The 18,145-nt window shown below is 35.4% G+C and overlaps 1 protein-coding gene across 1 annotated transcript in view; it reads right to left on the bottom strand.

The window, feature by feature from the left end:
* Positions 1 to 10,210: 10,210 nt before the first annotated feature.
* Positions 10,211 to 18,145, bottom strand: part of LOC107710593 (collagen alpha-1(XI) chain-like) — an 80,837-nt gene continuing 72,902 nt past the window's right edge. Inside the window, exons 55-66 of the mRNA XM_016515406.1 lie at positions 16,232 to 16,320; positions 15,998 to 16,051; positions 15,813 to 15,866; positions 14,690 to 14,797; positions 14,496 to 14,549; positions 14,033 to 14,068; positions 13,887 to 13,940; positions 13,489 to 13,738; positions 13,195 to 13,307; positions 13,015 to 13,083; positions 12,436 to 12,669; positions 10,211 to 11,106 (exon numbers count right to left, since the gene is read on the bottom strand). Coding sequence (XP_016370892.1) covers positions 10,960 to 11,106; positions 12,436 to 12,669; positions 13,015 to 13,083; positions 13,195 to 13,307; positions 13,489 to 13,738; positions 13,887 to 13,940; positions 14,033 to 14,068; positions 14,496 to 14,549; positions 14,690 to 14,797; positions 15,813 to 15,866; positions 15,998 to 16,051; positions 16,232 to 16,320 — 1,262 coding nt within the window. The 3' untranslated portion in view covers positions 10,211 to 10,959. The remainder of the gene's footprint in view (positions 11,107 to 12,435; positions 12,670 to 13,014; positions 13,084 to 13,194; positions 13,308 to 13,488; positions 13,739 to 13,886; positions 13,941 to 14,032; positions 14,069 to 14,495; positions 14,550 to 14,689; positions 14,798 to 15,812; positions 15,867 to 15,997; positions 16,052 to 16,231; positions 16,321 to 18,145) is intronic.

Genomic DNA, 18,145 nt, shown 5'->3' with positions numbered 1-18,145 from the left:
CCCGAACTAAAATATATCAAGTTACCAAGAGTAACTTACCCGAACTAAAATATATCAAGTTACCAAGAGTAACTTAAAGAGATAAAATCACGACCTTTATATCTGTACAATGTCAATAAAGATTAAACATAATCAAAATGTCCATTCGATGTTGCTCACTATAGGGATAGAAATCGTAAAGCATCGAACGATTCTGTTTCCTAAAAAAATACAATTAAAGATTATTTTAGCAATTTAGAAGAAAATATTTTTGGAATTAAGAATTGCGATTTAATTCATAACTAAGGTCATAACTAAGTTATGAAACAAAAAGGTGGTAACATCATTCATTCATTTTTTTTAAACCACCAGCGATTACAGCAAAACACATAATGTGTATCTTTCGTTCCACATTGTTATGTGCACAACCATTCAGTAACTTACAAGGCTATACCAATTTCGGCTTTATTTCCAGTAACAAATAACTAATATGCCTATCTTGTGGTCTATTAAGTGACTCAGATTCAGAATTCAGTAATTGCCCAACTAAAGGTTCTCACTAAGACAATAATTATTAGGGTAATAACCATTAAGTTTTAATAGTCGTTCTAATTCTATGAGAATGCTGAAGTCCACCCCACGCGACTTGGTTCAGTGACGTTTATTCCCCAAAAGCCAAGGTATGGCGAACTTCAACGACGTCATCAAATTCCTTCAACGTGACAACAAGTGTGTGTGGTGCGTCCAAAGATAAATCACATACAGCCTAGCTTTGATCATTACACAGCAAATGGGAATAAACCACTTTAAAGTACTATAGCTACTTTTCATGGAAGTTCCAGTAGCCAAATTTTTCCCCCCAACACTTTAAGCTCAAAAGACTGAATATTATCCTATTTTCAATGTGATGACCAAAACCCATTTTTTAGTTAACCCTTCAAAGGCTAAAATTTTCAGGATGTAAAACTAACACTTTTATTTTAAAATTATAAAGACGTAAAATTACCAATACAACCAGTAGATGGATTTTCTTTTATAACATTAAAAATCTATTTTTGTCACTTTTTGTACTGAAGTATGAAGTATATTAGGAAAGGTCACAGAGTCTCAAGAAAATCTTTTTCTTTCTCAAATTGTGAATGAAATGAGACAGTGAGAGAAGAGCACTTTCTTTATAATAACTGAAGCTGTCATTCTGTTCAGTGCAAACTCATTGAGTGCAAAAAAAATGCTAATCAATCAAACTATGTGACTAAACTTCACAATGAAACTTTTATTTACATCGTATATCCGCTTGGTTATAATGAGTTAAAACCTATCCAGCCTTTTCAGAGATAGGATACTTAGCAGCTGATGAACGATAAAAACACTGACAGCCAATAAAAATCCATTCTTATTTGGGGAGCTTGAGCATTTAAATCTGCAGCAGTGCATGCTTATATTAAACAGAACATTTAGAAACATTAAGTCTAGAAAACTTAAAAATCCAAATGATGTATTTTGACATATGAATATAAATAAAAAAAGGTAAAAAATATAGTTGCATGACATTTCTATTTTATTGTGTATTAATGTACAGCACTATAATAGTAGGAAAGGTAAACTGAAGGTAGCCTAATATAAAATGTCGCCTCACAATTGCTGTATACATTATTAACCAGGAAAACGAGCATATCATCTACAGACCTGCATATGCTAAAATTGCCTCATCAGAAGTTGGAGCATAAACTTCACTGTGCCTCTGCTCACATTCTCAATTAGTTGCTTGGCAACATGTGTGGTTAGTCTGTCCTTTTTTTTTAGAGGTAGGCTTCTGTCTTTATCTGCTCCTTTATCAAAAGAGAAAGCCTTTTCTACTTAAGTGTCATACCAGTTTACAGTCAATGTCAGTGAAATCACACTCATTTAGAGACATTACTGAACAATTAAAAATAAGTTGGCTTTGAATGATGCAAGCAGTCATTTTAATACTGTAATGCTTCACTGAAACCTAACGGCACCAGCTGGGGCCAGAAACAAATGCCGGGATAAGCAGGGCATCTCTGTGTTCATAGGTATCATGTTAGGTATCCATTTGATGTTTGGTTTAATTAACTTAGTGGCATGTAATGGCAAGTTTTACCCAAGTGCAGCAATAATACACATCAAAGTCCCTTTAAATGGTTATTATTGTATAGACAAGGACATATGAGTATACTTTAAAAACCTGCTCTCCTTTATTGCAGAAGCTGCAGGAGTCACCTTGGTCTTTCCAGGAGGTGCCCACCACCCCGAGCACACATCAATCTAGCTATGTATCAAAGCTCAAAGCAGCTGCAGACATCTCAGAGACTGTCTTCAGACCGCAAGCCAACATATGTCAACGAGTATAGAAAGAGAGAGAGAGAAAAAAAAATCAATAACCATGCCCTAAGCAGTTATCTTTCTCATTATTCTATGCATATACATACAGGCAGATTTTCAACATTTGGATAGGAGAAAGGATGAAATGTGAACTAGAAGAAAATGTACAGTCAGCCAGTCATTATTGCTAAATAAACCTTGTCAGAGAAAGTTTTGTTTTGCATAAGGTACGGTTGACTGTACATTATCCCGCTTACACAGCTACTCGTCAAATAAATATATAAAAACATGAAATATTGATCTTGAAATTACATATTAGGCCTGTCTTAAAGCGTTCACTAATAAGCTGCAATGTACAAAAACGTACTATCTGTACCTTCTGGATCCTCTGCAGTGAATGGGTGCCGTCAGAATGAGAGTCCACACATCTGATAAAAACATCACAATAATCCACACGACTCCAGTCCATCAATTAACGTCTAGTGAAGTGTAAAGCTGCGTGTTTGTAAGAAACTAATAACGCTTTCTCCAGTGAAAAAGTCTATCCCTGTTGTCCTCTAACATCAAAATCTACTGACATAACCGTTTTCATTTGTAAACAGTGTTTGATCTGTACATATTTCTTTTTTGATTCAGACTGGAGAAAGCAATATTATGGATAGAGAGGACTCACATTTTAGCCAGAAGTGATCGTTTAAAGGTAAAAACATCTTAATGATAGATATATTTCTTACAAACGTGCAGCTTTCCACTTCAAATTTGCATTTACTGATGAACTGGAGTCATGTGGATTGCTTGTGGATTATTGTGATGTTTTTTTATCAGCTGTTTCATTAGTGAGCGAGGGCTGTAGAGCTCCATTTCTCCAAATCTGTTCCGAAGAAACTAACTGACATCTTGGATGGCCTGAGGGTGATTACATTTTCAGCAAATTTTCATTTTTGGGTGAACTATTCCTTAAAACCCTGAAAGGCATTGACTGAGACAATAGATTGCACCAGTTGTGTTTGTGTGAAACAAGAGGGAGCGAGACGTTTGTGGTGTGAGATGAGAGACATGTAAGTAGTGCCGGTTTTAGTTACCCAGATCAGTGTTCATATGGACAACTGTGATATCAGGAAATGGATAGTGTGACTGACAATTAATAATGAAGTATTCCATTGAGCTGTGTACTAATAGCTATAATCAATAGAAATTGTGAATTTACAAAAGAATAAAAGCTGTTAACCCGTGAAGTCACTTGTCCTAGAAAGCACTTAGCAGCTCACACAGAAATCACTTTCAAAGCAGCTTTCTTTTTTGTCAATGTGGCGAATCCACAGGCGCTCGACACGTGCACAGTAAAAAGTTTCATTCTTTGCCAATGCGATATTTTTCTTTCTACTCATTTAAACTAGATTTGCACAATCTCTTAACCCTCTCACACAAGCGCATGTTAAAGCGGGTGTCTTGTTGTTGCTGTCTCAAGTAATTTGTTGTTATGCCGTCTTCACTGTTTTTTCTGTCTGTAAAACTATGGCCTGGGCTAGTGTTATAACACTTTGTGGTCAAAGTATTTTGCGCAAAAAACATGTGTATGGAAGCTTGTTTCCACCAAAAATGTCTTTTTTTTCTCTCAATACTGAGTTTATATCTCATAATTTTCTGATGAGTTGAACATTTTCTCTTGCAAATATGAGAAAAAAGTCAGAACTGTGTGATAACTCAGATAATTCTGAACTCAGAATTGCAAGATATTAAAGGGATAGTTCACCCCAAAATGAAAATTACCCTATGATTTGCTCACCCTCAAGCCATCCTAGGTTGTATATGATTTTCTTCTTTCTTTTTAATAAAGGCCTTCAGAAGTGAATCGATGCGAAAAATATCCATATTTAAAACTTTAATTCGCAATTAACTCTAAGATGAATTTGGGGAAGAAAAGTCAGAATCGTTAGAAGAAAAGTTACCTTTTTACTCACAATCACCTTTTTATTCCATGGTGGAAATAAAACACACACACACACACACACACACACACACACACAGACAACGAAAAACACACTGAATTGTGAGATCGCCTTTTTCTCTCATAATTCAGAGAAGAAGAAAAAGCCAGAATTGTGAGACCTAAACTTGGAATTTTGAGAAATTGCGAGAACTGCAAGAAAAAAGTCGTAATTGTGAGATAAACAGTCTCAATTATTTTATTTTATCTTATTCTATCCAAATTAGATGTTTTGTATCCTGTGGTGGAAACAGGCTTCCATACAGCACTTAAGCAAGCTGAGCATACACTGAAAAATCTGCCTACAGTACGAGCATTTTATGCTAATGATGAAATTTACAGTATGCCACGTGCACTCTACGCATACCCTGGCATATGTGTATAAACCGAAGTATACTTTGTATTTATATGACGCCTTAAGTGAGTTTTCAGTCTCTTTATTTAAGATGTTCAGTCTTCAGTCTGAGTCTTCAGGGCATGTTTTCTTTTTAAGAAGAAAGGGACTTTCATCCCAATATTGCGGAAGATAAAAGTCTGATGGTGTTTCATTGTGTATTGAATAAATGGTCTCTTCTCTGACACCTGTTTGATTCCAAGAGCAGTGCTGAGGTTGCACAGGTGCGAGCGCAGGACATTTGCTTCCCTTATCACTAATGGCCTGGTTGCCTTTGATTATGCTTCATGTTGTAGTGGCTTCAGAAAAGCACAAAAAGAATTTGAATGAAAAGAGACTGTGAATAAAAGAGTGAGAAAAACAGGGAGAAAGAGGCCACCACACGCTGAGACACTGACCCAGCAGGCTGCAATGTGCGTTGCCTGAATCACGCTAACACATTAACTCTGGACACGTTTGTGTCTGGCATCTGGCCACAGCTGCTGCCTGCTAGAGCTCTGAATGAAAGGTGTTCCCAACAGGAGCGGGACGCCAGACACATACACACACAGGCACACAACACACCACCCACCCACCCACACACACGCACACACAGAACATTTACGAAGAGACTTATTCATGAGCTGGAGTGGCTCACCAGTCATTACTCAGACAGGAGCTGTCTCAATAAAGGCAAATAAGCTTTGCTGATTTATTTTGGACACTTAGGCACATCAAACATGGAGGCGGCAGGGAAGCCAACGATAATGGACTTTTTGCTCATGGAACATTTGGCTATAAATCCATTTTCATTTTCATATTACTATCGCTGTGCTCTCCCAGTAAAGCTTTGCATGTGGTATGCTGTATTTAACTTAATCCATGTGGTATTGTTGAACCAGTCAACACCCAAGAAAGCATTACAAGAAAGAATACAAAATAAGATTTTATTTGTATTTTTTTAAAGAATTAATGGGCATGATGAACACAAACAAGATTTAAGCCTCTGTCAGAAATTTGTGTCCTGTGAAATGAGTTAACTGTAAAATATATCAGCCATGACTAAATAGAAAATGTAATGATGATTAAACAAGTTCTGGATCTGGATAAGAGCAGTGACTCACAGCGGACAAATAAACATTTTTGTCATGTGTAGTTGCTCATCATTTGCACCTTTCTCCTCCTTCAAATCTGTCATTCCCTTTCTCACTCTGTTTGACTATATCGTTTTTGAATTATGTATTCATATATTCTTTTTGGTTGTCTGTGGTAACTTTGTCACATGCTTAATAAGTGCATAATTTTTCTTAACAATTACATTAAACCATTGTCCCATGCATACCCTACCATTCAAAATCTAGGGTCAGTAATATCTTTTTTTTTTATTAATATTTTTATTTAGCAGGAATGCAGTAAATTGATTTAAAGTAAAAGTAAAAACATTTTTAATGATACAAATGATTTCTATTCAAAATAATTGCTGTTCTTTTGAACTCTATTAATCAAAAAATCCTGAAAAATTGTTAAAAATATTATTAAATAATTATAGACATTTTAGATGATATGGCAAGTTACTTTGTCGTTTTTTGCTCCGTAACAGAAATAGTTTCAAGAGAAGCCACTGTAAAATGAACTGTTGTCTCTGAGCAACACACAGTAGTGGTGTTTCATTACTGAATGAAGCAGTGTTGATTCCAATCACTTGCACATAAAGACAGTTATTTGTCTCCATTTACTGGCATAACCATGCACCCAAAGAGAGACAATAGATTGTGAATATAGTCAAAATTGAAAGGGCTGCAGTACCTTTAGCTGTGACTATATTCTACAAGCCAGATTTAGCTCATTTCTTTTATAAAAATATTAAGCACACTTTTTAAGCAAATTCATTATTATTGTGATGTAGGCATTATGGTTCTACTCAGTATGTTAGGCACATGTGCCTAAGATTTATCTCACTGGCTCAAGGAGAAAGACTTCTGAAAGTTGAATTTTTGAGGACATTGACAATCACTTTTATAAAGTGATCAAGTACCTTTGAAGTTGGGAAGGAATGAATAATGCAATAAAGGTATTTCAAGGCAATCATTCACAAGTAGCTGTCAGGATCTTTTGATGTGACATATTTCTGTATTAAACTTAAGCATTCTGAGTACTAGGTCCGCACAGATTACACTGATGCTTTTTTATAGAGTGTTCAAACAACTCAAGAGGATGATAACAGTTTTCTTTTCTTTTTCTCTTTCTACGAGCAAAAACAGTTGGCTACTGATCAGTCCTTTTTATCAAGAGTTACACTGTTTTGTGGTGGCTAACGGAAACAAAAAACAAACAAACAAACAAACAAACAAACAATTAAAAAACAGCTTGTATATACTAATCACAAAAACAAAAGGTGTTAATGAAAATTATGAAACCCAAGCAGAATCCCAAACAAGCAAAGTCATGGAAGCAAACTTTTTGTCAGTTTTACTAGAGAATATTATTTCTGGACATTAGTGTTGCTTGTTTGGTCCACCATGTAATCTAAAAAATATTTAAAAGAAAATTTTCTGCATCGGTTTTGCACACAAAATATAAAAAATAGTCATACATTTATTTTTTTATTTTTTATTTTTTAATTTTTTTATATGAGTGGTTTCCCAATTATGCCTTGTATATTATATTGGATCTTTCACAGTTTATCAGAGACAAATTTCATATTTTAAAGGGGTCATATGATGCTATTTTAAAGATCATTATTTTGTGTATTTGGTGTAACAGAATATGTTGACATGCTTTAATGTTCAAAAAACACATTATTTTTCAAATACTGTACATTATTGTTTTGGCAGCTTCTGTAATGATGCGCTAATGTTCTTCTGAATACATTTTAATGCAAGTCACCATAGTTGAGCTATATCTGATCTGTTAGCCTTACATTTACTTTTAACAGACATAACATGCTCAGTCTTACTAATATCCCTACTCCTATTACTCTTTGCTTTTTTTTTTTGACAGAAGGATGACCTCAAGCTATTCAAATTCAATTACACCATAAATCATCCATCAAAGGGCACAAAAGGCAAAAGAGAAGAACTACAATGAAAGCTGATGCAATGCCAGGTCCTTGAATGTACCTCTGTAATTCAATTACTGTTTTTCTAGAAGTACAGTTTAAATTCAGAGCAGCTGTGCAGATGCTACTGTACTGACTCCTGATTGATGAATATTATCATGAAAGCACTGACCCCTCTTCAGGAATATAGGTAGTTGTTTTCAGATGCCAGCCGTCATGTTTTTATTCATTCATACACTGCATAGGGTTTTTTTTTTTTAATATATTTTTATGGAGATTACTGGGGAGAATCTCCATTTGTATGTACCAATTGGAAATATTAGCTATATTTAATTTGGGTACAGAAGTCATGTAACATTTACATCTCAATGACTGAAAACCACCATTATAAAACTGATAGTTCCGGTCCGTGATTTACAGTGAATTTATCCGCTTCGCGTCGTGCCTAACAACGCCCCTTAGCTGTTATAAATTCACTGTAAACCACGGCTTCTTGGGGCTTATTGCTTTATTTTAAAATTCCCTGATATTTCTATATATATTGCTATTGCATGTCAACATATTCTGTTACACCAAATACACAAAATAATGATCTTTAAAATAGCATATATGATATTTGCTAATGTAATGGTAAAGTGTGTGATTTTGTTGATATAAAAAAAATGTCATTTGTGGGTCAGTTCACGCAACAAATGTAAATAAACACTGTTGATCAGTGTGGCACTATTGTAACTTAGTTTGCTCTGTTTTTTTCGAGAATCACAAAACAGCATCCTGGAATCAATCAATTGCGTGATTTGGGGAGGGACTATCGGTTTGTCTGACCAATGGGAGACTAGGTAGGCCTGAAACTTATTTGAGAATCATTTTGCAATTCTGTTCGGTGATGCTAGTGGTACAGAAACTACAGCTCCACCACTATAACACGTTCATGTTTTCACATTATAGTTTTGGTTGTAAAGATAGGAAGCCAGGGAGAAAAATAAAGGAAAAACTTTACTAATATACTGCACTCTCCGAGTGATACACAGAGACAAACTGGCTTTTTCTCTTCACCCACAGCCCTTGAAAAGGTTTTTTTTTTCATTAAAAATGTGCACTACTTAAACTTTTTGGATTTCTGTAGTCCTTTGTAATCATGTCCTCCGTCGAAACCGATAACAACAAAAACCCTCTCTTCAGAATCAAATTGTTTCCTTACCCCTTTATGAGCTCTACTTCATGCTTTGTGCACTAATATTGTTATCCCAAAAAGTAATTTCCTACCTCAGGCCATTAGTTCAGGGTCGCTAAATGCATGGTTGTTAACATCCAAGGCACTACACATGCAGGTGCTCATAGCCGTGTGTTGCTCATCAGGCCAGTTTCTGCTCCAGCAGCTGAATAATCACTTCTGCATGAGCTGTTCACATATAGCACCATGGCAACATCAGCTATTAAAGAAACTGCAAATCTCTATTCTAGATTTCAGCATTATTCTGTGAGCTCGAAACTACACGATTTCGTAGAAGATCAACAAGACATGCTTCAAAAACCAAACATGCTTTACATCCAGTGACATTATGGCTTAAATGGTATGATTGATTGATTGATTGGTTTTGAACTGAAATGATAAATCTTTGTTAGTTTGGGCAAAACTGAAACAGAGTAGATTATCTACTTGAAATATAATCAATCATTTATTCCAAGTTTTACATAAATTATAAGTATGTTACACAGACGTGTAAGTTCTGAGTCTATTGTCATATATTTGAAGGGTTTTCAGGGACACAGACAGAACCGTAAAAACAATGGAAGCACGAGAAAAAATAAAGCAATCAAAACAAAGCCTGAGCATTACAGAACCACAAAACCTGAACACATTTCAGCACAGAAACTTTAAATATGAAGAATGCAACAAGCTTTTGCACATACAGCACAAAAAAGTGTGACTGAGGAATCACACAGATGTGATTCATACAAACAGTAAACAATTATCAATTTTAATACAATACTGTCCAGAATCTGTTATATCGATGAAAAGCACCTCAAAATAGTTGTTTCTGCTTTAGATCTAGAAGGGGTAATTATAGCAATCACAAAATAACCAAACAAAAGTTTAACAAATAGTCTTTTTTATTTCAAAATTCCCTGCCTCAAATATATAAACTTGATTTTCTAACCAAGGCTCTGTATGTACAGGGTTGAACATCTTTGAATTGGATACGTCTTTTAAGAGATTGAGGTATAGTGTCAAGAAATTCAATCTGACATCAAGTTACTTTTCATCAAGTTTCTTTAGCATTGTAGAGTCACTGATTACCACAGCATCATTGCTACCACTTGAGAACAAAAGAAAACTAGTGGAAGACCATTAATCCTTCACTATTTTAGACACGCCCATATATTACTGGACAAAAAAAAAGGAAACTTCAAGTGCTTAAATTGGTCAATATTTACAAAATGGATACTTTATAATTACAAATCTGGATGGTTTGAAATGCTTGTTTTATTTTATAGTTGGCAGGGACACTTGATTGATTGACATCTTGTGAAGAAATCTGTTGCACTGTTGGTTTTCAAACATGAAAACAACAACAACAACAACAAAATTCTAGAGAAAATACTCTTGATAGTTATCAATATTTCATCAAATCAATTTTGACGCACATGCAAGATTTAAAGGCAATCATTAAAGAACAGTATTGTACAAAATAATAATTACAGTTTTACCAAAAAAATGCACTTTCAATAGCACCTTAAGTGTTTGGGTGTTTACAACAAGAGCACACCACTGTGGTTGTCTTGCTCAGAGCAGCACCTGGAGGAGGATCTGTAATGGATACAGGGAAAACGGGAAGGAACGGGATTGGGAATTAATTGGATTGGAGCTTGGGGAAGGACTGGGATCAGGAGTAAATGGTGCTGGGATTAAGGATGGAATGGGACAAAAAACAAGGCTTAAGAGTTCAATTGGAGAAAAAAAAAAAAAAAAACATGTTTGGAAAATTGGTAAAGGAATGGGTCCTCCTCCTTCTCCTGAAAGTGCGCCATTGTCCACCAGGTAGTTCGTGTCCTCTTTCTGGTTTATTCCAATTGCAGGCTTCAGTCGTTCGATGAATATTCCATTTCCGATTACACAGTGCGGGTGCTGGTGTGTGTGTTTGTGGCGCAAGGAGGGGGTCTGTTTGGCTGGCCACACTCCTTGACCTTTGCCATAAAGGTAAGAGGGGGTGTCCTTTAGCCGAGGAAGCAGACAGGGCCTACCTCAAAGCCAAACCTTTGACTGGATTCCCCAAAGTCATTCAACATGACATCGATGATAGGCACCTGGTCGATGCGAGGAGTATTAATTTCCATCACAGACTTAGAATATCCCTGCTTCAGCTGAAAGAGAAAGAGATGAATTGTGTTATAAACTGTTTAAGCAGAATTATACAACTGTTAGTTCTGATCATCTAATTTGATTGGACAAGCGGCAAGTTTCACTGGGGTTTCACAGTTTGTATGACTTGTTACTGTTAATGACAACTATTAAAAATAAGTTACATTAATAGAAATAAAACTGAAATAAAATAAAATATAAATATTAGATGAATAACCTAAAACTTGGCAACTTATTCAAAATAAGTACTAAAACTATTAAAACTAAAAAAAAAAAAAAAATTATTATAATAAATCGAAGTAAAAAAATGTGTAAAAATATAAAAATAAATGGTGAAATATGAATAAATACTATGTGAAGAGTGAAGAGAATATTCAATACAAACATTATTTTTGCTGTGATAATGTGATGTTGCTTTATTAAAATACAGTATGAATATACAATATGTGATCCTGAACCACAAAACCAGTCTTAAGTCGCTGGGGTATATTTGTAGCAATAGCCAAAAATACACTGTATGGGTCAAAATGATCGATTTTTCTTTTATGCCAAAAATCATTAGGATATTAAGTAAAGATCATGTTCCATGAAGATATTTTGTACATTTCCTACCGTAAATATATAAAAACTTAATTTTTGATTAATAATATGCATTGCTAAGGACTTCATTTGGACAGTTTTAAAGGTGATTTTCTCAATATATATATATATTTTTTGCACTCTCAGATTCCAGATTTTCAAATAGTTGTATCTCGGCCAAATATTGTCCTATCATAACAAACCATACATCAATGGAAAGCTTATTTATGCAGCTTTCAGGTGATGTATACATCTCATTTTCGAAAAATTGACCCTTATGACTGGTTTTGTGGTCCAGGGTCATATATATCAGTACATATTGGATATTAGAGTTTATTTATTTTTTTAAAATAAATATATTGGTACCTGCCAATATTAGATGTTTAATTGTACAGCTCATTTCCTCTATTTTTACATTTAGATCACCTTTGCCCTCATCTAATGTTCACTTTAATCAAGTTAATCTTTAATTTCTTCCAAGTTAGTCTTTAAAAGTACACATTTTTAAAGTAGTTAAATGTAATTAAAATATCTCAAAATGAATACCCACTTTTTCCTACTTTACGTTAAAATGTTGTGATGCCAAAATTCACTTATAGCATTTAAAGCAACTTATTTTATTTACTTTTTTGTACATATAGTTTCATTTATTTAGGCAAAATGCAGAATTTTAATATCTGCCAATTGTAACATTGTAGCATCCCTAATATACAGTACAGTATAACCAGCAGACCTAACAACAGCACTCTCACCGAGCAGCCATCTGAAAGAACCTTGATGAAGGGGTTGTTGTCATACGACATTTCCTCATCATTAGAGCCCAGGAAGCGCAGCGCCTTGTCATAGTTGTCAGCCTTGGCGTCATACCAGGCCACAGACTGATGGCAAATGTATGTGAAGTTCTGCCGGGCAGAAGAGCTGAGCAACTTGAGGAACGTCATCTGGACTGAGGTTATTGAGCTCTCCTCAACATCCACATAAGACAACTGAGACACAGGGAATAGATGGGTCAAACATCTGGCCTAAAGAAGAACTTTCAAAAACTTTTCAAAGTATTGCAGGGATGGAAATCGTTAGGAATTGAATGGTTCTCGTTCCTTGATCTAGTTTACAATTCTTTTAGTACTTTTGAGAAAGAACCTTTTAATAATTAGTCTGTACATAAAAATACTAAGACTGGTTTAGTAAGCGATTTAAAATTAAAACCATTTTTCCCCACCAGCCCTAAACTACTGTCACTCTTCAAGCAATAGAGACATTCATGACCAAATTGCTGAGCTATGATTCAAAGCTTATGAAGTTTATAATGTAAGAGAAAAATGGACACTTACAATTTTTCCACGCTTAAATTCACTGAACCAAGATCCCGGGGACTCCTTTGGCCAGTTTGATATTCTAACCTGGAACAAATGGAAACTGTGATCAAATGATACCCCAAGATAATACAATTCTTTATTTTTGATTTATATTACTACCAATCATGAGATTTAGCAGAGATGAGTTCCTCTCACCCCTGAGGACTTTTTATCGGGGTAAATGCAAGTTTCTCCTCCTGCAGTGAAGTTACAATACACTTTGAAGGCATCTCCCATGCATCCCATATTTGGATCGATCCAGTAATGTCCTGCAGTCAAAAACATGAATGTTAAAATTCTCTTTTTTTGCCCCAGATAAAGAGAGAAGTAACTCTCCAGATCTCTCTTCATCTCTATCTGTTTTATCTTCGATTATGAACTCTTGTTTACCTTGGACAGACTTAACTGACTCTTAACTGCCTTATCTATGCTAAAGTAACTTTCTCTCACCATCAGGGAAGTCTGGCTGGCTGAGCTGCAGGTCTTTGCAGGTTCTGGCTGGGTTATCCTGGGTCCCCAGTGGGAACTTCATGCGTTCAATGTCCTGCTTGAGGGTGTTGAGGGATCCAAACACATCCTCCATTCCCTCCATACCATAATCCATCATTCCCGCTGCTTCGTCATCTTGCATGTCAGGTGACCTCCGCGATTTTTTACTTGTCTGGATGGGGAGGGACTGAATGATGTCACCAGCTGGGCCCTAGTGATAGAAAATCAAAAAGAAATCACTGACAATTCTGTAGGGTCGGCTTCATTCCCATTGGAGACATAAGCATGTCAATTTGATTTTCAGCACAGCTCTCAAGACAATCTGATTTATTTTCATGCAATATAAGATTTTTTCTTACAGGAGGACCTGGTGGTCCTATCAGGCCAGGGTCTCCCTTCTGGCCAGCTGAACCCTGGGGAAACAGAAAACACTCTTCATTTAAACTGGAACAAAAAAAATGAACCACCTCAATAACCATGTGCAATGGAGAGGTTCAGCACTTACAGTTGATCCTTTGGATCCTTTCTGTCCTTGTGTTCCCTGAAGATAGAGACAACGAGGAAGTCAATTAAGCAAATGTTATGGTGGTTAAATGTCATGTTTACATGCACAATGCATTAACTCGACTGTCACGACCAGAATAAGATTCCTGAAATCTGAATTTTGGGTCATGCACAGCACTTTTCTTTTAATGAATGTAAAAACATTCATATAATTAAAAAAAGAGATCATGAAAAAAAATCATGAAATTATTACATTACTGACCAAAATAATTAAAATTCAGTGGAATAAATGGCAAGAGTGGGCGAGCATCTTCAGGTTTGCCGAAAGAGAATAGTTGACTTTGAACTATAGCAGCTTAATGATAACATATTGCGGAATATTCCTAATAGCTGTGGAGCATATAAATGTCTTTACAGAAAAAAAAGGTTTGACCAGAAAATAGAGTAAAAAAAAAACTGCTTACAGGAATACCAGGAGGACCTGGGGGACCGAGGGGACCAGAAGCACCAATGAGACCCTGCAGTCAATAAAACAATTCATATTTTCCAGTGCAAAACCAAAACATATTCTTAAATAACAGCATCTATGAGGAGCAGACAAAAGCACACCCAGATTCTGAACTGACTCAGGTGTATGTAAAGAGCACACATCACTCACAGCATCACCCTTGCCTCCACCAAGTCCCTGAGGTCCTTGCAGTCCTCGGTCACCCTTCTCTCCTTGCTCACCGGGAGGACCGATCAGACCAATCAGACCTGGATGACCCTGAACGAGTGAAACAAGTGGAACAATGGCATGCATTTTTCAGTAAAAGAACCGATGCAAATCTCAATGTAAAGGCTGAAATGGCAAACAATTTATTTTATCATGTATTAAATAGAAGTTATTGTTCTGGATCTTTTGCTACCACAGTCCACAGTGTGTGCAATATAAATCTTATTTAAGGCGCAGAATCTGAGAGGTGCTCAAGTGCTTTAGTTTCTATTCAACACCTGATATTTACAGCCACAGCTACTGTACTTGCCTCTCCAGAATATTAATACTTCACATCTCAGCAGGTCTCCTCTCATAAAACAGATTTACAGATGTATACTGCATTGATTATGTATCGCAGGCAGAGTAACAGTTTAATTATTGTCTGACACTGTATTTAATCTACAGCACTAAGAGCTTGTTTATACCTTGTCATTATGTGAAATAGAGATGCCAGTGAGGCCTGTTGCTCTCACATCTTAAACTTTCAACTGAGCTCAGCATAATTGTAAATATACATAGACAGATTTAGGAAAGGAATATTTAAAGTGTAGAACCTCCTTGGAGACGTTTATGGCATATATATATATATAATTTATGTTTTTAAAATTTCTTAAGCTCAAAAAGGCAGAATGTTGAGTTTAAGAGAGCAATATTGTGATATATTACTGCAATCTAAATTTAAAAGAACTGTTTTCTATTTGAATATATTTTAAAATGTATTTTATTTATGTGATGGCAAAGCTGAATTTTCTTCAGACATCTTAGAGTCATATGGTCCTTCAGAAAACAATTTAATATGCTGATCTGGTAAAATAGACACACACACACACACACACACACACACTTACATACAATATATATATATATATATATATATATATATATATATATATATATATATATAACACACACACATGGATATCACAACATTTTCTTAATAAAATGATCTATTGACATGTTCCATTTGCCGTCTTTATTTTTGTGCTTTGGAAAAAGTACTAGTTAAATACTAGTTAAAACATACCTTCTCACCCTTAGTACCAGGGTCACCTTTCAAGCCAGGAAGACCAGGAGGACCCTAGAATGTCAAGACATAAATGTCACAGATGTCTTTATGCAAAAAACAAACAAACAAACTAAAAGAAATATACAAGTGACATTCATTAGTTTAAATGAACAACATAATGGTGCCTCATTGTGTCTTCTTACCAATGGTCCAGGAGGACCGTCTTGACCAGCAGCTCCAGGAAGTCCCTGCTCACCCTGAGAGGGAAGACAGAAACCAGAAGCCCATTAATACATACTATAACAGCAAAAATGAATGCACGACACATATACTCAAATCTACTGACTAGACAAGGAGAGTGATTCTTGTGTACTATTCTGCTCAGTTAATATAATTACGCAGCAATTTGAACTATATCAGAGTTTCCAAATGCATACCACAGGCCCCGGGATGCCACGTAAGCCTTCAGCTCCAGACTTTCCAGGAGGCCCCATGGCTTGGGCAGGCATCCAGGTATTTAGCATTACTGTCCACACATTTGTGAACACTATTAATATGATTATTCAGACAAATAGTAATTTGTGAAAGACTTAATGATGGTATTGTTTTCTCAGCATGGGAATGAACACAACACAAGTTTGAAATATGTTTCCCAGAAGTTCATGATCAATATGGGTGTGCACATTTAGATTCAAGACACACAGAAGGCCGAGGCCACTTAAAGTTGTAAGTAAGGCGGGTGAAAATGGAAAGCCCTGAAATGCATTTTTATTGCTACTAACAGCTCTGCTGATACGAGAAAATTTAATTTTTCAGACTAAAAGTCTGACTTGGTCACATATTGAAAACAGTCTTCATTTCTTTCCTGACATGTATATGGCAATAAAACTCACTTTTAGAAAGCAACTGAAATGAAATTCTCTCTGAAGTTATGAGTCAGCTACTGAAAATTAAAAGTTTTCTGTGGTAAATAGATCAGAAGTTGTGTTAGAGCTAAAAGTGTAATCAATTGTAAGCAAAGTCTTGAGGATGGCAACAGAGCTGACAATGACAACTTAATTTCCTTTCGGCTATCACATTGCCGTCACAGTGCTGTCAATCATCCCACTTTGGTCAATATTCTATAATAGAACTGTCTAAATGTCAGCCTCAGCTCAACTGCTCTTAAGCAATGCAAACTGATGTGAGAAGCCCATTTTTTCCCAAACAGGTTTTATGTTATGCTGAGATTTCACAGGAATGTCTTTTCCCAAGCAAAGCGTGCACTCTTTACTCACTTGGGAACAATTTACTGAGGGAGGACCCAGTAAACTCCTGACTGTGCTCTGCTTTTAAAGATTTATTGTTTGTGCAGTTCAGATCTGTTAAAAATAAATGTGACCCATAAAATATAGGCTACTTTTAGCATGAAGTTACAAGGGAAGCTCATAAACCTATTTGAAAATGTGTGTCTCAGCAGATTATAGAAGGAACAACAAAGGGGTAATGCAAACAAGTACATTCTTACGTTTTTTTAAAAGAACGAAAAGTGTTACACACCAAACATTTGGTACTTACAGTGGGGATGTTCATATATCTAACACTAAGTCTGAGCTGTTGGTTTAATAAGTTAGTTTACTACAATGATGCTACTAGTTTAACTAGATTTCTTTTCAGTAGCTTGACAGTAGAGATGCTATTTTTAAAATAGTGTAGAATTTTTATAATTTTTCAACCAAGTAGCATAGTGGCATGAAATGCTACATTGATTTGCTTAAAATATGAACTGCGATGTCCGACTGAACAAAGTATTCACTCTTTAGAAACAAACAGTCCAACAACGCTGATACAAGAGCATGCGGTTCTTTCAGATGTACATGAAAAATGCAAAAAACGAAAAACGTTTGTAACTATATCTACAGTCGGATCTCTGCACATTTTCTTTTAGAATCACCATTAGTCCATAACATATTGTACCTGTTTCATGGCACATCATAAAATAAATGTTTTAAAAATGTCTGCATTTCTAGATATAACCAGTCGCCCAACAATTGTCGGTCCACAGTTGTACTCCTGTAGGCATAACACATCTGAAATAATAGATCACCACCAGACAAATCACCTATTTTCTACATTTTTTCTAATATTTCTAATATTTGGGCAGATACTTGGTACAGAGCATTTAAATTTAAAAGCATATTTTGTATTTTTAAAAAAAATATGTAATCAAATCAAATACAAATAACTATGAATAAGAAAGTGTCCCTTTAAGTAGCTTAAAAGTAGTTATCTACTTTTTATTAGTAACTTGCAATGTAACTAACTTTTCAGATTGGTAGTTAATTGTCTGTAGTTAAACTGTTTTAAAATTA

The sequence above is a fragment of the Sinocyclocheilus rhinocerous genome, unplaced genomic scaffold, assembly GCF_001515625.1.
Source record: "Sinocyclocheilus rhinocerous isolate Xijiao unplaced genomic scaffold, SAMN03320098_v1.1 scaffold507, whole genome shotgun sequence".
NCBI lineage: Eukaryota > Metazoa > Chordata > Actinopteri > Cypriniformes > Cyprinidae > Sinocyclocheilus > Sinocyclocheilus rhinocerous.
The sequence above is the reverse complement of the archived record's forward strand: the minus strand, read 5'-3'. Positions and strand labels throughout refer to the sequence as shown.